The sequence below is a fragment of the Phaenicophaeus curvirostris genome, chromosome 28 (genome assembly GCF_032191515.1).
Source record: "Phaenicophaeus curvirostris isolate KB17595 chromosome 28, BPBGC_Pcur_1.0, whole genome shotgun sequence".
Lineage (NCBI taxonomy): Eukaryota > Metazoa > Chordata > Aves > Cuculiformes > Cuculidae > Phaenicophaeus > Phaenicophaeus curvirostris.
The window spans coordinates 7275592-7295780 of NC_091419.1; the positions used below are offsets into that span (position 1 = coordinate 7275592).

The 20189-nt window shown below is 56.3% G+C and overlaps 1 protein-coding gene across 3 annotated transcripts; it reads right to left on the reverse strand.

Moving 5' to 3' along the window:
• Window positions 1-3: 3 nt before the first annotated feature.
• ARHGAP45 (Rho GTPase activating protein 45) lies at window positions 4-19874 on the reverse strand. 3 transcript variants are annotated; one of them, XM_069877851.1, is made up of 23 exons: window positions 19371-19874; window positions 16513-16843; window positions 14703-14846; window positions 13568-13652; window positions 13064-13136; window positions 12497-12575; window positions 12035-12172; window positions 11729-11793; window positions 11082-11192; window positions 10095-10175; window positions 9656-9835; window positions 9294-9431; window positions 8602-8756; window positions 8086-8246; window positions 7605-7682; window positions 7176-7277; window positions 6681-6844; window positions 6356-6544; window positions 5869-6006; window positions 3497-3735; window positions 2935-3196; window positions 2079-2181; window positions 4-1912 (listed from the first exon to the last, which is right to left on the reverse strand). In XM_069877851.1, the coding sequence occupies exons 1-23, from the start codon at window positions 19800-19802 to the stop codon at window positions 1554-1556; spliced, it is 3807 nt and encodes a 1268-aa protein (XP_069733952.1). In that variant the 5' UTR covers window positions 19803-19874; the 3' UTR covers window positions 4-1553. The 3 variants fall into 3 exon arrangements, with proteins under 3 accessions (XP_069733952.1, XP_069733951.1, XP_069733953.1); XM_069877850.1 differs by having other exon boundaries at window positions 8566-8756; window positions 19371-19873; XM_069877852.1 differs by lacking the exon at window positions 19371-19874 and adding an exon at window positions 18466-18636 and having other exon boundaries at window positions 8566-8756.
• Window positions 19875-20189: the final 315 nt, after the last annotated feature.

Below are 20189 nucleotides of genomic sequence, written 5' to 3' on the forward strand. Positions count from 1 at the left end.
TTCTCACTGTCTGGTTTGGATGGGCTTTTCAGACTTGGGGCAGAGTGAGAGGTGACCGGTGTTTGTCATCTCCCTGTGGAAGGGTCTGGCTCATTGTCAGAGAGCACCTTTGGATCTGCGCGATGTCTTAGGAGCTGTGGGCTGTGAGTCGCTGCCTGTGGGTTGCCTGCTCGTCCATCCCTGGCCAGGAGCACTTGGTCGTTGCTCATTGTGTGCCCTCCCAGGCCGAGGGACCAGAACGCGACGCAGGTACAAGCAGGGGAACAGGAAATGGCTTTCAGCTCTGTCTAGGCTTAAAATCTACTTATTTTTCTATGCATCAGTGCAGAAAAATCTCATAGCTTTAAAAAAAATACTTTGGCTGGTACTGTTTAACCCTTTAAGTTCCTTTGCCATCAGAGGTAGTAGATTCATGTTGAAGGGTTAGAACTTTACAAAGCAAAAAAGCTGCTTGCATGGGCACGGGCACAGCTGTGGTGCTGCTGAGAAGGAGGAGGCATCTCCCCTGGGTGACCTGTTCCCTGCCCAGCTCCATCTTGGGGCCACCAAGGTGTGGTCCTGGCCCTTCAGCTTAGATTTTTGGGGACCAAATGTCTGTCAAAAACTAGAAACCCTGAGCAATCATGCAATGCTGAGGACCCTGCAGCCAGGAGACCCTTGTTCCTGTGAACAGCCTGCAGTTGCTCTGTGCGTGGCTCCTGCCAAGTAGAAAAATGGCCATAAACAGAAGCAGTGGTGCAGGTGCTGTCAGCAGAGTCAGGAAGGGCTTTGCTGGCGAGTCCTGGGTTGCTTACAAGTGCTGAGGAGGCATATTTATGTCTGGATTTTAGGTGCCCGGTCCAGTCAGTTATAAACAAGGCTAGCTCTGCATGGATGGCTTTTACCCAGTGATGCTAAACCCAGTGCTCCTCTGGCTTTGTTGCCTTCCCAGCGAGCTGTTCCCAAGTTCACACTTGTTCACGAGCTGTTCACGCCATCCACAGTGCTTGATGGTGTCCGTCTGTCCCTGCGGTGCTCATACCTTGCTGCAGTGCCCTATTCCTGCTTGCTGATGGGGAACTCTTCCCTGTGGCAGCCCCCTTCTCCCCTTCCAGCCACTACTCACGAGGACAATCAGATCCTTTGACTTCTACTACCTCAATTTCTGCAGTAGAGTCATGGGATTAAGGTGCACAGCAAAAATTAAGCATGTGACATGGCATGGGCATGGCAAAGCCCTGGGTTCCTTCCCAGCCCAGAACAACAAGTGAAGGGTCTGCCTTGCTCAGCTACCGCCCAAGAAACAGCCTTCCTGGGCTGAGCAGGGGCTCCCAGACCAACCTGATTTTCTGCATCAGGAGCAAAGGGGCTCAGGGCTTTTGTGTGAAAGCTCCAGCCACGCAATAAGGAAATGTCTGCAGCTGCCACACCAACCTCCCTGAGCTGCATGCAGCTCCTTGCTGTCCCTCCCCACTTCTCAACATCACAGCTTTCTGCATTGCCGCCTCTGAGAAGAGTCTGGATTTGTCCCTTTTCCCCCATCCCAGCATCTGCAGGGGGCTTTGTTTGGTGGCTTAGATAAACCGGGGCTGCTGCTGACTGAGCCTGGCTGCTGGAGTTTGGGCAGTGGCAGGTGTGGATGCGTTGTTGGACTGATTTGTGTTGTCCGTGTCTGCAGTGGGGAAGCGGCTCTCAGGGTATTCCTCTGCATCGCTTTGCTCTTCTGGCAGGCTGCGGCAGTGGAAAGCATTGCCCTCTGTGTCTGACTGGCCCATACTGCAGCTCCGGCTCCACTGTCCCTCACTCCCCTCGTCGCAGAACTGAGCTTCCTCTGTGCTGGTCTCACTCTCCTGTTTCGTTAGCTGGATTCGTGGACCCCCATATGCGCTGTCCTCCACCTCCGAGTCGGAGTCCACAGAGCGGTCGCCGGACTCTGCGGGCAGAAGGAGCCCTGTGTTATGCTCTTGTCCAGCACCACAGCATCTGCAGGAGCTTTATTCACCAAACTTGTGGTCTTCAGAACAGGGCAAGGCTGTGTTATTGCCCTGTATCTCCCAAGGGAGCTGTGCCCACTGCAGAGGAGCTACCAGCCCACTTACCTGTCAATGAATCAGGGCTGTAATCCAAATTCCCCTTCTCTGAAGGCAGCTCCAGGTAGGGGATGCTGGCGGGAGGAGCCGCGGGCTGTGAGCCTGCACTGGCCTGGGAGGAAGAGGTGAAATAGTCAGGGTAGGGAGGAGAAGAGAACTTTCTCAGACCTCGAGATGTGGTTCCAGAAAATGTTCATTGGAGAAATGCCATCTTGTCCCAATGTGAGAGTGCGTGGGCTCCATCCCGCCCCTGCCTATCTCACTGAGTGAGGCTGTGCTTTTGGAGCAGAAAATTGCTTGCAAGTGGACTGGGGATGCATGTGGGGATGTGGTAAAGCAAGGTGGGTTTCCTAAGGGAAGGAAACCTGGCTAGCGCCACACCATCCTGTGGCAGAGCAGGGATGGGGAACGTCGCTGCTGGGATCCGAGGGCCCCGTTCAGGAGGGGTTGGGGGTGTAAGGTCTGCAGGGGGGGCTGTCCCAGCTGATCTGCTTTAGGTCGCCAGCAGACGCTGGCTGCCTTCAGGAGAGCTGGAGAGGGACTCTCGATCAGGAAGTACAGGGTTAGGTTGAGGGGGAATGTTTTTAAGCTGAAGAGGGGAGATTGAGATGACATATTAAGAAGGAATGTTTTGCTGCGAAGGTGGGGAGGCCCTGGCCCAGGTTGCCCAGGAAAGTTGTGGCTACCCTGTCCCTGGAGGTGTTCAAGACCAGGTAGGATGGGGCTTGGAGCAACCTGATCCAGTGGGAGGTGTCCCTGCTTGTGGCAGAGGATGGAACTCGATGGTCTTTGAGGTGCCTTCCATCCCAAACCATTCCAGGATTCTGTGACTTTGTTGGCTCAGCATCCCCTAAGAGATTCCTACCAGGTCGGAGCAGCTGGCTGCCTCCTCCTTGCTGTCTGTGGCGTATTTGCCTGAGTCACCCATCGTTGTGGTCTCCTTGGTCTCAAAGATGGTTGAATAGAAGATGATGAGCGCCTCAATGATGCGAGCTTGGTGGGGATAATCAACCAGCGAGGACAAGGAAATAGTGGCATCTGTGGGCCTTGGGCGCATCAGTGTTGGCCCAAAGACAATGCCGAGGTTGCTTGAGGTCATCTTGTTGTCCTGTTCCACTTCCACGATCCTGAGGAGGAAGAGGAACTTGTGAGAGCAAGCAGGCTGGCAGGCAAGGAGAAGGGGTGGGCAGGGCTTGACCAGCCTGATTCATCCAGGGTGGAAGAGGTGCTGGGCTGGCAGTACAGGGACATGCAAGTTTTGTGAGCGGCACGGAATTGGCTGCAGGTCCAGATCTCCCTCCCTGCTCCTGGGAAGGGCTGGGCTGTTCCCACTGCCAGCATGAGGCCAGTTGGAAGACTGTGGTCACCTTCCCATTCTAGGGAAGGTGCCCTAGGACCCGTGTGGGCTCTGGACCTGCACTCCTCACCTTCTCAGGTGCTGCAGGAGGTACTGGAGTGTGGCCATGTTCTCCCAGGGAAGCTCCTTCAGCAGCTCCTTCAGCTTCAGCACCAGGTTCACCACCACCTTGTCTGTGTCGGCTCCCTTGTCCACGAGCTCAGGAACCCCTTTCCCGCTCTTGCCCTTGACCTCGACGCCCTGCAAGCTCTCCTTGGCCAGGCCCATCAGCTCATTGTACATGCGGAAGGGCATAATGGGCTCTGGGAGCTGCAAGAACAGAGGCAGATGGGTGCTGGAGAGCTGTGCCTCCCGGTCCGGTGGGAGACTCAGACCTGCCCCATGCTCTTGAGCTGAGGAAACCTGGAATCTTTCTACAGCAAGGAACCGTCCGCAGGGCTTGCAAAGTATGCTCACAAGCAGGTAACGTACTCGGCACTGGTGAGACCGCTCCTCGAATACTGTGTTCAGTTCTGGGCCCCTCACCACAAGAAGAATATGTTGAGGCTCTGGAGCGAGTCCAGAGAAGAGCAACAAAGCTGGTGAAGGGGCTGGAGAACAGGCCTTATGAGGAACAGCTGAGAGAGCTGGGGTTATTTAGCCTGAAGAAGAGGAGGCTGAGGGGAGACCTCATTGCTCTCTACAACTACATGAAAGGAGGTTGTGGAGAGGAGGGAGCTGGGCTCTTCTCCCAAGTGACAGGGGACAGGATGAGAGGGAATGGCCTCAAGCTCCGCCAGGGGAGATTTAGGCTGGACATTAGGAAAAAATTTTTCACAGAAAGGCTCATTGGTCCCTGGCAGAGGCTGCCCAGGGAGGTGGTTGATTCACCTTCCCTGGAGATGTTTAAGGCACGGGTGGACGAGGCGCTGAGGGACATGGTTTAGTGTTTGATAGGAATGGTTGGACTCGATGATCCGGTGGGTCTCTTGCAACCTGGTTATTCTATTATTCTATGATTCTATGATTTATCCATCCCTGAAGCGTATAAATCCAACCTTGTTTGCCCCAGCCAATTAGTACCTCTGACGTTCAAGTGAAAAGCATAATTTGATCAACCTGTGGGTGCTCTTTGCTGGTTTGGTACCTCCAGGTGAAGGTTGGGTTCCCTAGAAAAGCCCTGACCTGGGGTGGGCTGAGCAGGTTCTGCAGATGGAGAGGTTGTTAGAAAGAGGACAGGAATGAAAGAGGGCAGGAATGGACTGTGCTGGGTGGGGAAGGCAGGATGTAGTCGGCATAGCCTGCAGCAAAGGTGGGGCTGTGGCTGGTTGGAAATTTGAAGCAGCTGGATCAGCAGTTGACTAATTGGTGAGTTCGTATTTTTCCGTGGCGGGCAATGTTTTCTGAGTTGCTGAAGCAAATGTTTTTGGGGACAGGCTGCCTCTTGCAGCAGAATGCATTCCCTCCAGGCCAGCCTTTAAACCCATCACTTTGCAGGGAGAGGTCAGATCGTAGCTCAGGGGTGGTTTCTTCCTCTCTTTCTGCTCTCTTTTTCTTCGGAGAAGATGCAGTGGCAGAGAAGTTCAGAGCCCTTCTCACTGCACAGGGGACCTTGGGACAAGGCTCCCTCCTTGACCTGAGCTTGATGCCTGAGGTAACACATGAGAGTCCTCCCAGAAAGGCAGCACAAGAGTTAAGCATCGAGGCTGCAGTGCGAAAGAGAAGCTGCTTCCTTTCCCTCTACCTTGTGGTGGCTCCTTGGAGGATGTGGGTGACTGCCAGTTTTTGAGTTTGCGCTTTGGCATTTGGAGAATGGCTGTGAGCAGGGCACAGTGCCCAGCTGAGCCCACTAGCCTCTGGGGCACAGCACCTGGCCGAGCCCACCAACCCAAAAGGCACAGCACCCGGCCAAGTCCACCACAGGGTTCTGCCAAGGGCCACAGGGCTCTGCTCGGGGACACAGGAGCTCAGCTCTGGCTCTGCTGAGTGGAGCGACCTTTGCTGGATCACTTCCCTTTTCATGTACCCGGTTCCCCAATTGCAAAGGGGTCGGAGGACTTGGTGTTTCCGATGTTGTTTGTCTGCGGATCTGACTGCAGCTGCTGCAGCGGTGGAGGAACCACACGCAGCGGTGGTGGGGGAGTTGTGTGAGGGCTCAGCAAAAGCAGGAAACTCGTGGTTGGCTCAGCAGAGGCACAGGGTGAGCCCTCTTCCCTGCTCCTGCACATGGCCCTGTCTCCTGATCCTCCATCTCCACCACTGAGCTCCCAGCTGGGAGAGACCCCCTCACCCACCCATAGTTGTCCTCTCACCACCCACAGCACCTTAGGTCAGGTAGAACGGCAGCCACTAAGACAGCCAGCATCACTTGGAGAACGAGGCATGTTATCTTTGGGGAAGTTAGTTCCCTGGCCACCTCTCCCCTGCCTGCCTCCTCAGCAGAAGGCATCACCAGCACCTTACCTGTCTCAGGTAGAGCTTCAACACATTGCTGATATCGTGTGGAGAGGCCTGGGACAGCTCCACCAGCTCTTTCCCGTTCTCAAATGCCTGGCAAAGCTTCTCCACGCGTGTCTTGACACCGTTAACTCGATAGATGCCCTGTTAAAGAGAGAGAAGTGGAGTCAAATTGAGGAGAGATGTTCCTCTTCACGTTTGCTCAAGACAGTGAGCTTCTAGCTTCCTCTCTTTTTGGGGTTGGAAATCCCCTTCAGCAGTTGTTCTGTGACACCCCATTCCAGCCCTGATGTAATTCCATAGGAAAGAGGGAGGCAAGAGAAGGGAGTTTCCAAGATCAGAGTTTGGAGGATCAGGGCCAAGTGGTTTCCTGCCTCCAGTGATCTGAAAAAATGAACCTGTGGTTTTTCATGATGAGGAGAAGCTCATTTCAGGAGAAGGCAGCTGAGATTGCTGAGCTGAAGAAGAGGGAAAAGAAGAGAGAGTGCGTCACCTTGGTTTTCAGGGCCCGCTTCTCAATCTCTGAAATGCACTTCTTGATGATGAAGGGGATTCCATCTGAGCTGCTCTGAGAAGCCTTTGTGAAGTCTTGCCCGAAAAGCTGGAGCTTCCCTTGGAGCTTTTTGTGCCCACACTGGATGGCCAAGGTTTCCAGGCACTTCTTGTGGCAGGCTAGGTAGCACTGGAAAACACAGGGAAATGCAGGAGCGTGTTGGCACAGAGTGAGTCACAGGACCCTATGCAGTGGTGAGGTCTCCCTGTTCATGGGACATGTCCTTCCACCCACCAAGATCTCTTCCCATATCTCCCAACTTTACCTCCTCACATTCTGCTCCCTGGAAGTAAACGTAGCTGTTGCACTCCCGACACTTGGAAGGGGTACGGAGCTTCCTCAGCCGATGAGTCTGCGCAGCCTTGGATAAGCCAACGTTTCGGAAGGGCCCCGTTGGAGCCGTCATCTCTGGGGCCATCCCATTGATGCCTACAAGTAGAATAAAACCATGGCTGCATCCTGGCTTCTGAAGAGGTAGGGCAGAGAAGGGTCACTATCAGAGACTGGACAACCAGCTGGATGAACCAGTGGTTAGAAACATTGGGAATAACCCACACTCTGAGGTGCACAGCCCCAGCTCATCTGTTCTCACTGGTCTGAGCAGAGCTCATCCCTTGGGAAAGGAAATGATATTGGGTTCCTGGTGAGGTTACCATCGTTTCAGATTGGTTTCCCTCCAGAACTACTGAATCTGGGCAAAGGCAGCGTGCCATTGGCTCTGCCATTGTGTGTGGGCATCAGCTCCTGCACTGTCACCTACTCTGCTCAAAGGGGGAGGCGTTCTCATCCTTCTCCTCTAGCTCTTCACTGGAGGACATGGTGCCATTGGAAGACAGCCGCTGGAGTTTGTGGCTGAATTCACCTGCCAAAAGAAAACCCACGGGGCGGGGAGGTTACTGGCAGAGTTGTTTCTGTGTGTGCTTTGATGCTTGTGGCGAGTTCCCACGAGCAAGCAGTCGTGTGCCTTGAACATGAGAAACTGGGAGCTTGCAGGGGCAGTGTGTGGTGGTACAGTGCCCTGCAGTGGTCTCCATCCCATCCCATCAGAAACAGCGATGGTATGTTATTTTTAACAAAGTGTTATCACAAGGCAGATAAAAAAGAGAAGTGATGGATCCCACCGCACTCCAGTGCGCTGACTGTGTCAGAGGGGAAGGACTGCCTGCCCTAGGCTGATTTTGGAATCTACCTGCACTTGAATCCAGGCTGCTGTCAGCTTCCGTAATGGAGGTTGGCCAGGATTTATGGACCTGGTGTCCCCTCCCACCTGCAGAGGGAAACAGAAAGTCCATTTGAGATTGTGTCCTGTGCTCAGAAGAGAAACATGGAGAAGAGCTTAGACTCTGGGAGACACTGAAATTCCTGAAGGAAGCTGCTTGGTTTCCTGTTGACAGCTTGGTGAAGGGGTTGGGGTGCCTTCAGGAACACATCCAGCAAAGGAAGGAGGAGCTGGGAAGACGGGAATGGTCTGTTATCAAAACCCCCATGGATCTGATTGTTCATCCTTCAGGGTATTCAGCTTGCAAGGCTTCAAGCTGGTCTTACTGCTGTGAAGGGAACCACCCCCTTGGTACCCATGGAGATCCCGCTTTGCTCCTAGCTGTGGGAGGACGCAGCCTGCAACGAGTGCTGCTGTGGGGATGGTGACACAGAGACTCCTCTGGGCTCACCTCTCTGCTCAGCTGCCACCACCCCGCTTGGCTGCTCCTTAGCTCCTGCCCCTCCTTCCGAGACGCTCCCGTCCTTGGGAATCCCAGCCCCGTCTGAGCCAGCGTTCGTTGAGAAGTCATTGGCATTGAAGCTGCCTTTGCGTGTTCGAGTAAACAGGGACCTGGTGGGTGGAAAGAAGGAGAAAGGGGAATGTCTTAGTGGATGAGAAGGAAGGACACTTGGAAACCTTATTCATGGCTGCCCTCCACTTGTCTTGGGATTTACAGTTCTCTCATAAATGCTGGATAGCCTGACTCATCCATTGGAGAGGATTGAGGGGAATTCCAGCTGGTTCAGCCCCAGCTTTCCCAGCAGGAGCTGCCTTCATGCATATAGAAAGCATGGCGGGTTCTGCAGGGGAGCCCAGTGCCAGCCTGGAGAAGGCTGTCAGTGACAGAGATGAGTGTAAACCAGGGCAGATTCCCCTTCTCCTCTCCTACCAGGCATTGTGTGACACGTAGGGCTCAAAGTCATACTGGGTGTCGGGTTCGTCTCCTCGCTGCAGCTGCCTGACATGGGAGGCGTACTGCTGCCCGGGGTCGTACAGCTTGCTGCTCTCGCACAGCGTCTGGAAGTTGACGGGCAGTGGAGCTGTCTGCATGTGCATGATCTGGTAGAAGGAGATCGTGGCCTGAAAACAATGTAGAGAAAATCGGATCTGACCTTTGTGAGGCTACTTACAAGGAAAAGAGAGACAAGGAGCTCCAAGTTAGATGAGAAATTGGGAGCAGAGAGCGGTGCTTGGTCTGCAGTCTTGAGCCTTGGCTTTTCATAGAATCAGAGAATCATTAAGGTTGGAAAAGACCTCTAAGATCATGCAATCCAACCATCAACACAACACTTCCATTCCTACTAAACCATGTCCTGAAGGACCACTTCTGCATGTGTTTTGAACCCCTCCAGGGATGGAGACTCCACCACTGCCCTGGGTAGTCTCTGCCAGCACTTCACCACTCTTTTCAGTGAAGGAATATTTCCTAATATCCAATCTAAACCTCCCCTGATGCAGCTTGAGGCCGTTTTCAGAGCACAAGGGAGTGAGTCCACCTGGACCTCATCTGAAATAGGGGCAGCCAAGCCAGGTCTGCTGGGGAAGCAGCTCTGACCTGCCCTGTGCAGGGTATGGCCACCTCCTGCCCTTAGGCCATCCCAAGCCAGCCCCACTCACCGTCTTGATGACCTGGTCGCTCTGTTTGATTAATTCATGGATCTGCCGCAAGGAATTCACCTTGGTATCCTCCAACTCCTGCTTCTGGGTATTTGCATCCGCAACGCAGGTCCGGTACGTGGCCATCGCCTCTTCTGCCTGCAAGTTGGGAGAACAAGGGGTGGAAGCAGTTCATAGATAAGGAGAACAAGAACAGCTCTCTGCACTTGGACCCAGTTCCTCCAGGCATTCCTGTACCATGTCCGAGGAGCTGTAGGGAGCTCAGTTCAGTCCAGTCAGCTCAGGGCTGCCCCTGTGCTAGGACAGTGCAGAGTGAGAAGGTTTAGATGTTCAATCAGCATCCAGAGCTGTCATGTTCCTACCTTGTTCTTGGCTTCCTCTTCCAGCCGCCTCTTCTTGTCCAGGGCTTTGGTGGTGATGGTGCTGGTCGTGTTCTGCTGCTCCTCTTCTGCTTTCACAGCCATGTACTTGGCCTTGTCGTGCTCCTCGCTGCGTTGCATGTAGATCTGCTTGGCCTTGCGCAGGTTGACCTCTGCCTCTTGCTACCAGTGAAAACAGAGGGTGAGGACCTAACTTTGCAAAGGCATCATTATTCCCCACAAGCTCCCAGGGGCCCCTTTCCTGGCCCTTGCACCCTGTGTTTCCCAGTGTCTCCCAGCACAGCAGAGGTGCCCTGGGACAAAGCACCTAACACCACTGGAGAGGGGCAAGGATATAGCACCCTCAGAGGGGTACGTGCCATGGGGGTGCTCCAGGCTGGACTTGGGGAGCACAAACCCCTGCTGCGTGTCCATTTCTCACCAGCTTCCGCTGCGCCCGGTGCCACTGCTCCTTGATCTCTTTCCTCCGTTTTTCATGTTCAAGGCGTCTCACTGTCAGCGGCTGAATTGGGAGGAAGAAACACACACACACACCCCCGCCGCAGCAGGCTGAGCAAAATGCTTACTTGCTCTTCCCTTTGCAAAAGGCTTTGCAAGGAGAAGTTCCTAGTGGTGTTTGTTATCATTCCCCAGCACATCTGGGCTGGGTTACAAGGGAGGGCTTGTGTCAAGGACAAAAATCAGCAGCCTGGGAAGGACCACATGCGGTTTCCCTCCAGGCTGAGCTAAGAGCCACCCTTTTCAATGCCAGGACATCATAGAATGATTAAGGTTGGAAAAGACCTGCAAGCTCATCCAGTCCAACTGTCAGCCCAACCCCACCATCCTTACTAAACCATGTCCCAAAGTGCTACATTTCCATGTGTTTTGAACCCCTCCAGGGATGGAGACTACACCACTTCCTTGGGCAGCCTCTGCCAGTGCTTCACCACTCCTTTAGTGAAGGTACTTTTCCTAATATCCAACCTAAACTTCCCCCGGCACAACTTGAGGCTATTTACTCTCGTTCTATCAGTTCCCTCCTGGTGATCGGCTCCAGAGAGCAGCTCTCCCTGCAAGATGGGTGCAGCATGGTCTGTGCTGGTGGGGAATGTGGGAATGCAGAGAGCGCTCCGATGAGGTGGAGGTCAATAAGGAGGTGCTGTTTGATTTGCCAGAATTGGGGGCTGTCTCCTAGACTCTGTCTCTAACCCCTCAAAGGACCTGGTTGAGAGCTTGGGCTTATTGATCTACTGACGCCAGAGCAAAGCCAGGGAACACCAAGCCCAAGCAGTGGGTGAGCCAAGCAGGTTCTGGATTCTAGTTTCTGGAAGAGCTGCCTGAGCCAGAAGGACTAAGAGCCCACCAGCCTCCCTCACTGCCCAGCCACCAGGGAAGACCCTTCTGAGATGACCTTTCGTCCTCTCACCTGGAGGAAGGTTTGGTGCTGCAGGGTGTTTGCAGCCTGAAGAACTGACGTCCCATGCTCCATATCCTGCTCCAGGGCCAGCAAGTAGATGGACAGGAAAGGCATGTTGGTCTGAAATGAGACAACATAACACCCTGAGCCCTGACACCACAGCACAAACCGGAGGAGATGTGTCCTCCAGTGCTGCGTTTGGGGAAGAGCCAGAGGATCAGCTTGGCTGCCTGCAACTGGTAGAACTCCCATCCTGGAGGGAGAGTGTGGTCGCAGGCTGCCAAGAGACTGCCTGAGGGGAGGTCAGAGAAGGCTGGAAGGGCCCTATGGTGTCACTTTGCCAGTGCCTGGGCTGGAGAGCTGGGGCCAAGCACATCTGGTGTGTGAGCCTGTCCAGGTTCTCCCAGCTGGCACACCTGGCTGGGCCAAGACAAAATTCTGGCTGCCAGTGGAGGAGCGTTTGCAGGGTCTCAGCGTTATCCTTTGCTTTGGTTTGGACACGTAAATTTTGCCAAGCAAAGAGCTTTGGACAACTGCAAGCTTGTTCTCCTGGGCTCTGAATCTGGATCACGCAAAACAAGCTCTCAAAGGCTGCCTGCTCCTGATAGAGCTCACCAGCCTGGCTGCTGGGTGGCTTTCAGGACCTGTGGGCTTACCTCCTGACTGATGGTTTGCTTGCAGCTGTTTGCCATCTTCTGAAGCCCTTTGGCAAACTCCATCTCTGGAAGAAAAAGGTTAGAAGTGAAAGGACATAGGAGACACAAGAATTTCCCTGCTGATTGGATTCCTTTTCATAAATAGATCAGAAACTTCAGGAAGGAACGTCACCACTGCCCTTGCAGTGCTCGACTCCCTCAGCCACACACATGCGATTGTAGAGGACCTCAGCCTGTTCTGATGCTGCTTCAAGGAGCTCAGCCCCACTCTGGAGAGGACCCCACCTGCCATCCTCCCCATCTCACCCAGCATGGTCCTCTTCTCCAGGTACCCGATAAGGTCCTTCATGTACTTGGAGATGTTCTTGGCATACTGGAGGGCAGCATCTACACCACCCTCGCAGCGCTGCAGCATCACATCAACTTCCTCTGCAGGAGAATGGCCTGTGATGGGATGAGGAGGAAGGTGGGGAAAGAAAGAGGAGAGGCTGAATGTACCGCTGTGTCCACTGACCTGCTCCCTCCAAATGCCTTTGAGTCCCCAGGAGTACTGGAACAGCCAAGAATATCCCAGGACAGCTTGGCTCACCCCTGAAAATGTCCCTGTAACTGTGCTGGCATTTTGCTCTGCTGGTGCCCCACCAGCACTCCTCAACCAAGGAGCCATGTGTGGCTCAGAACTGGGAAGATGCTGATTCCTGCTGGCCAATGTACTCAGCCAAGTACCCCACCACCCCAAACCTTGCGCCCAGAATGCTCCCCACTTACCCATGTCATAGCTTTCCGTGCCTGAAGCCATGCTGTCTGCTCCAGGCCCAGGGATCCCTCCGTAGAGGCTCTCCATACTCTTTGGGAATTTGGAAAGAAGAGGGACTGATCAGACAAGAGGACAGAGAGTAGTTGGAGGGGCTGGTGAGCGGAGAGAGAAACCCAGAGCTACTGGAGACTTTCTGCTGTTGCCAAAAGCCTCCTGTGCCCTGTAGGGCATGTGGCCCTACAGGAAGACCATGAGCTAATGGGAATGTCGCTGGAGAAATACCTCGCTCTGTGCACACACCGGCCCAGGGCAGAGCTAAGGAGCTCTGTTCTTTGCCTTTTGACAGAGCTACTCCTTCCTGAGCCACTTTGCTCTTTGGATCAAGCTGCCAAGTGGCTTTTCCCCTCCTTGGGAAGGTGGTGAGGACAGGAGCAAGAAGACAAAGCCTACACACAGTTCTGATGGGTTTGGAAGTGAGATGGGAGTCCCATGTCTGGGGCTGAGCCCAGATTCCTGAGCCAGGTGTGAGCATCTCAGCACATCCTGAGACCCACGCGATGGGAGCGGGCATCACTCACCTGGTTCTGGTCACTGGGTGGGATGGAGAGGATGGTACTGCTGTCCACCTCCCCCATGAGGAACTCAGACACACTGTGATGAGAGGAACACAATGGATTCAGCTAAAGGAGAATAGGCAGTGACAAGCAGGGCTGTCACCCACCAGCCCTGGACCCGCATCTGAGACTGATTTCATTGGGATCAGCTCAGCTCCACGTAATGTGATCTTGGCAGTTCAGGTGGAGTAGCAGAGCTTGGCCCAGCACTGAAGAGGGGCCAGGAGATGTCTGAGGGCTTGAGCAGGCTTTGGGGTCTCTCCTCGCTGCTGGAGGCACTGTGTGAGCAGCAGGAGTGAATCTGCCCTCCCCGTGGGGTTTCCCTGGTCCCCACCACCCCCAAACCAATGGGGTTGTGCGTGGGAATGAGGGGATGTGGCGAGGGTGGGGAGACGTGTCCTGGATGGTGAGGATGATAGGGTCCATCAGGGCACCTTCTCTGGGGGACAGCTGCCCAAAGTCCCTTACGTGCTGCTGAAGGACACCGCGATGGTCTCCACGGCCTTCTCAAACTCCCGCTTGTCTGTCTCATTGTTGGATTCATAATGGAAACCTAGAAATGTGGAATCCCTGTCACTGTGAGCACCTGTCCCTGTGTCCAACAGGACAAGGACCTGATGGATCCCACCTGTCTCAGCTGTGCCTTGGGCTCGAGGGAGCAGCAGTGAGGAGCAGATTATCCCTATGGATGATGGACTTTCTCTAGTGCAGTGAGGTGCCTCTGCCACCCTGTTTCTCCCAGGGCTGACTTCCCTGCCAGCATCACTTGGCTCATGTTTCTGTTTACTCCCATCTTCCTGGGCTGGAAAAGCACTGCCATCTGTGGACCTGTTCCACTGCCTCTGCTCTCACAGCACCTCCAGAGCTCCTGCCCTGGGGCAGGATGGCTTCCTCCAGGAGGGCTCTTGCCCATGGCCAAAAGAGGAACCACCAGTGGCAGCAGGAACCAGCGCATGCAGCGCTTGGCATTCGCCCAGGCCAAGGGACACTCATGGTGCCTTTGCTGGCGGTGAGGGTTGCTGGGCAGACCCTGATGCCTTTCCAGTCAGCTTCTCTGAGCCAAGACCCCCACTACAGTGAGGGGCTGGGATCTGCTCCTGCCCCTCTGCTGGGGAATGTGGGCAGCCTAAACTCCCTCCATCCTGATGGCGGACCTCCTGCCACCCTCCATGAGGCTTCCTGTCTCCTCGCGGTTGCTGTTCGGTGTCCAGGAAGCAGTGTGGTGACGCAAAATGTTGTGCTCTGCCTGCGGTTAGTGCAGCCGTCCCCCTCTGCACTGGTGTAACTGTGGGCATGAAGTGGTGCCCCAGCCAGGATCTGGGCTCCACAGAGCCTGCTCTGAAAAACACGCGATGCTGCCAGGAGCAGGGTCCGATCATTTAAGTGTTTTTCCTGCAACCCTGCTTGGAAACCCCCAGACAAGAGTCTGGGTTCTGTCATTTCTGACACTGCACCGTAATCAAGACCAAACTACAGCAAGCAGGCAGCTGATGCCTTCACCCCCTCCACCCTTCTGTGGGGAAACTCCCCTCCCATCAGCCCTCCATGTCCCAGCCTGGAGCAGGAAGGGAGCAAGACAGAGCTCCCAGCCCCATTGTCTCACCCTTGACTTTGGAGATGAGGGTCCCAGCAGCCGTCAGGGTCTCCAGGGTGTTGAGCAGTGGGTACTTGTTGATGACCTGGCGCAGGATGCGTAGGGTTTCACCCAAGCACTCATGGGCCAGTGGCCGTTGGGGCTCCTTGGGGTCTGCAAGAGAAGGGGCTGTGCATCCCTACTTTGCATTCCTGCCCTGCATCCCTGCCCTCTGGAGACTTCCGTCCACCCCTCACCAGCCACATCCCAGGCAGGGTCCCACCAGGCTCTCAGTCCATGCAGCCCATCCCCTTGGCTTCAGGGCTCCCTGGGGGTGGCATTGAACCCCGCTTGGCCAGCACTTCCCCGGCGCTCTCCTTCCATCCCCACCATGACTAAACCACCCAGCATGGCCCCTGCCTGGCGCAACGATGCATCTGGGGCTGCCCAACTTTTCAGGTATGTTTTCCTCAATTGTAACTTTTTCCCTTGAAAGCAGTTTGGGAATTTCCTCCTCATTTCCTTCCCTTTCTCCCCTCTGGACAGGCACTCCCAGCTCCCAGGAGTGATGCAGCAGGTCTGTCCAGCTGCTGTGCCTCATCCAGTTGATCTTGCCATGTCCCATGGGGACCTTCCATGGGAATTGTCCCTCTATGGGCCCCAGTTGCCAGCCTGGGTGTCCAGTCCTGCTCCCCACCAGCATGGGGCTGGGTGCTGGCGGCATTGTTAGGAAGTGGGGAGTTTCCAGTAGGGAAGCACTGGGATGGGAGCCTGGCACCCACTGTCTGGCTGGGCAAATCCCCCAACTCAGGGTCAGGAAGAAGTTTCCTCTGACTCCTCTCCCATTTCCAGGTCCTTTCCAAAGTAAGGAGACAGCAAGGCTGGGAACAGAGCTGGGAATGGGGTTGGATGGGTGCAGAGGAGAGCTGCACTCTCCCAAAGCACAGCCACATTCCACAGGTCAGCCCCAACCTCTCTCTGTTTCTTCATCAGCCTGGGGACAGCACCATCCTCGTGTCCCAAACCGGGTCCAGCAGCAAGCACAGACCCAAGTGGGGATGGCAGCAGGACAGTCGCCCTCAGCTCAGGGCTGTTTCCTCCCTGCCTGGCAATGCCCAAACCTTCTTGGGGACATGGAAGCATCAACCCCACTGCCTGCAGATCCTAGGCGTGTCCCCACTGGCCCAGACACAGATGTGGCCACCGGCCCAGCCATGGATCTGGTCACCAGCTCAGCTGTAGATCTGGCCACTGGTCCTGCCATGGATCCGGCTGCTGACCCAGGCTAGGCGTTGCTGTTTTCCACAGCAAGTGGGGATGCATCAACATGTTTGTAAAAACATTGCCGAAAACAAAGCATCATGTGACACCCCCTTTTGCCATGGGGACCATGAGGTCGACACCATCCCCTTTGCTTCCTTGGCCAGGGACTCCTGCCCGCAACCCCCCCAGCCTTGCACCCACACTGGGACATTGTCCCCATCCCACCAGCCACCCTGGTGAGGCTGAGCCGGTGGGTGGGGACCTGGGGGGCCACGCTGGGTGCCCTGCGGGGCTCTGGAGACCCTGGCAGGCAGCTGGCACGCCGTGCTGTAAACAGGAAAGTGGGTAGATGAAAATAGCTTGCAGGCAGGAAGCTGCGTTATCCTGGCTCTGAGGTCCCAGCAGCTACCCGCTGCCTTCTGCCCACGGCTGCCATAGCTTGGCACAGCCCCCCAGGGGTCCCAGTGCCCCACAGAGACCCCCCCACCCATGGGTCTGGTCTACCCCTATGAAAGGATGCTCCAGTGCTCTCCTGGTTTGGAGGCACTGGGGTTGGTGTGAGCATCCCAGCACTCACCATCACGCAGGACCACATCCCGCAGGTTCTCCAGGGCATCGGCGAAGCGGGCCACGTCCATCAGCAGCTGGGAGATCTCTTCGGTGTCGATGAAGAGGCCCTCTCCGCTGTCCATGGGGCTGTAGGATGTGGGGGTCTTGTGGCCCTTGGGCACAGCCCTGGGTCCCGCGGCGGCCAGTGGGAAGCCAGCGGCGCTGGCATGGCGGCTGAGGCTGGTGGGGCGCTTGAGCGTGCCCACGGCACTGGGGCTGGTGCTGAGCTTGGAGCTGGTGGGGGGCAGCTCCCCCAGGCTGGAGCCGGGGGCCTCCAGACAATCTTTGCGGGACAGGTCCTGGGGAGCAGGGAGGAGCGTGAGACCCTGGCAAGGCAACTCCGGGAGGGAGAGGGCAGCAACCTGGGACCCTCTGTGCTACCAGGGCTGGTGCCAGCCCCTGCGGCTGTGCTGTGCCTCAGTTTTCCCAGCTGGGTTTTCCAGCAGAGGCTTAGGGCTGTCCTGCCCAACGGGGATGAGGTTTAGCTCCCCATGATGGTTACATCCCTCGATGATGGAGCAGGAGCTGTCAGGGCTCGGTACAGCCTGTCTAAATCCTCCATCCCTGCCACACCGCAGGGAGCAGTTGGCATTGCCCAAGACTCCTGGTGGATCAACCACCAGGGGTTTCACAAGCAGCACGGGCTCCAAAACCACAAGGGCTGGCTTGGCTGGCTGGCCCCATGGCCCCCATCGGCCCCTCCCAGATTCCGTGGGTCCAGGTTTGTCCTGGGGGCACACCTTGACCGTGTGGGTGATGCTGCCTTATCCCAATCAGCACTGACTATGCTCGAGGTCCCCATGTGTGGGGATCCTGGCAGGGCCAAACAGGAGCAGGATCTGGCCTCACACATCCCTTCCTCTTTTTTAGCATATCCAGTCCCCAGGTGGGCCACAGCCCCCGCCCAGATGGGGGCAGGGATGGGGACACCTCCAGGGCCACTGTCTGAGGACTTAGGATATGTTTTATAGAAGGAGGGAGCCCCCAAAATCTAGGAGTGAAATTGCCCCAAGGGAGGGTGTGGTAGTGGAACCTTCCGGGTCTGTGCACCACGTGGGGGCCATGCACCCAGCGAGGCTCCTCATGGCATGGGGAGGGGACCCATGGCCACCTTTGCCCCCACAGCAGCTCTTGTCAGTGACCCTTAGGCACCCACGTGTGACATGAGCGTGCTGGGTCTCAGCATCCTTGGCTTGGCGGTGCTGGAAGCCACATTCATTACCAATGTGCTCACCACTGAGCACCTTCTCACCGTGACTGACCTGGCTGGGAGCACGAGGCTGCCGTGGGCGAGAGCAAATTGGGGCAGCCTAGCCCGATGCTGCCCCTGGGGCCAGCCGGACACTGAGGGGCAGGAAGGGGGTGCACAAAGGACCCCACCCCAAAATCATAGAGTTAATTGGGTTAGAAGGTACTTCAAAGCCCATCCAGTTCCAGCCCCTGCCATGGGCAGGGACACCTCCCACTGGATCAGGGGCTCCAAGCCCCATCCAACCTGGCCCTGAACCCCTCCAGGGATGGGGCAGCCACCCCTGCTCTGGGCAACCTGGGCCAGGGCCTCCCCACCCTCACAGCAAAACATTTCTTCCTAAAATCTCGTCTCAATCTCCCCTCTTTCAGCTGAAAATCAATCATTCCCTCTAATCTTGTCTCTGCTGTCCCTGATCAAGAACCCCTCCCCATCTTTCCTGGAGACCTTTTCAGGACTGGAAGTTGCTCTAAGTTCTTCCTGGAGCCTTCTCTGCTCCAGATTGAGCAACCCCAACTCTCACAGTCTATCCTTGTACAGGAGGTGTTCCAGCCCTCGCATCATCTCCGTGCGGCCAGCTCAGCCTTTCAAAACCTGCTCTCCCCAGGATGCAGCAACTGCAGAGACCCCACTCCCTCCCCACCAGCACCCATGGGGCTCACCAGGCCGTACCATCAGCCTCACGGCAGGCGCATGAGGCAGCGAGTCCAAGGAACGATGGGGTGAGTGGGTTTTCCCCGCCATGCGACGCCCCGCTGAGTAGGGACTGTAGCTTTTTTTCCCAGCTGCCCGCCCGAGCATCCCTCCGTCTGCCACCCATAGGCCCCTCACGGGGTTGGGACCCCTTGCTAAGGAGCCCTGAAAGGGCTCTGGGGCCCCATCACTCCCATCCCGTCTTGCCCCATGGGGTGCGGGTGCAGCGCAGGCGCAGGGTGGGCAGTGCCACAGCGCATGGAGGAGCCTTGGGCAACCCCACAGAGGCAAGTGCTTCCTCCCACGCCCCAAGTGTTTTTATTGACCCCAAGTCAATAAAGACACCACAGGGCCAAGGCTGCCCGAGGCCAGTGTCCCCCCACTCGCCACCCAGTGCCTAGGGAGGTTCGGGGACTTCTCTGCCCTCCCCAAACCCTTGGCTTCAGCCCCCTCTGCCGTGCTCCCCTACCCTTTGCCGCAGCCCCCTGGTTCTCCCTCGGCCCCACTCACCTCCTCTTCCACCCCCTTTGTCTGGGGCAAAATCCCACCCCAAGGGACCAGTGAGCCTTCCTTGGCCTCCTCCACCTCCTCACAGACCTCCTGGCCATACCCATGTCCCCATCCCCACCCCATGGCTCCCCCCAGCAGCTCTGTGGCCCCAAAACCCCCATCCCACGGCTCTTCCCAGTGGCTCCACGGGCACTTTGGCTCCATGGCCCCCACTCCATGGCTCTTTCCAGTGGCTCCATAGTCCCATAGCTTCCACCCCATGGCTTTTCCCAGTGCCTCCATGGGCACTTTTCTCCCACAGCCCCCACCCCACGGCTCTTCACAGTGTCTCCATAGCCCCATGGCCCCCACCAAGTAGGACACAGGTTGCTCACCGGCACTGCCTGTGGGACGGGGCTTCCTGCCCGACTCTTCTTGGAGATGGAAGGGGTTTTCATCAACTCCCGCTTCTTCCGGGAGAACATGGTTCCTGGTGGGGGGTGGTGTCTGAGCCCCTGCCCTTGGCACCCCCTTACTTGGCTGCCGGTGCCGTGCTCCTCACTGCGCCGGCCACATTCGCGGGGCCAACTGTCAGGAGGGCGCGTGTGACACTGCCTTATTTCCTCATTGGCTTCACAGGCGAACCTGAAACAGGAAAAGGCAAATGCACACCCAGGGCATGAGTCTGGGAGGGGAAGGGGGGTCCCGGCTGCCCTTCGGGGCCATGTAGGGCTCAGCAGCCACTTCCAGCCAGAGAAGATGCCATGGGGGTGGTAGGTCTTGGTGGCTGTTGGCAGGGAGGTTGGTGCTGCACCCCATGGCTGCATGGAGGGATCTGAGGGGCTCAGGAGTCACTTCCAGCCTTGCAGGAGGCAGCAGAGAAGACACCGTTGCTCTTAGGGTGGTGTGTTGGTGACCATTGGCAAGAGGGGAGTTGGTGCTGCACCTTGTGCCTGTGTGGAGAGGCTTGGGAGACTTGGGGGCCACTTCCAGCCCTGTAGGAGATGGCAGAGAAGACATTGTTGCTCTCAGGGGTAGTGGGCTCTTGGTGGCCATTGGGAGGGGGAGTTGATGCTGCACCCCGTGGCTTCACCTTCGGGTTCTGGAGGGCTCAGGGCCATTTCCAGCCTTGCAGAATGTGGCAGAGAAGACGTTGCTCTCCGTGGCCATGACACGGGGATTTGGTGTTGCACCCCATGACTGCACAGAGGGAT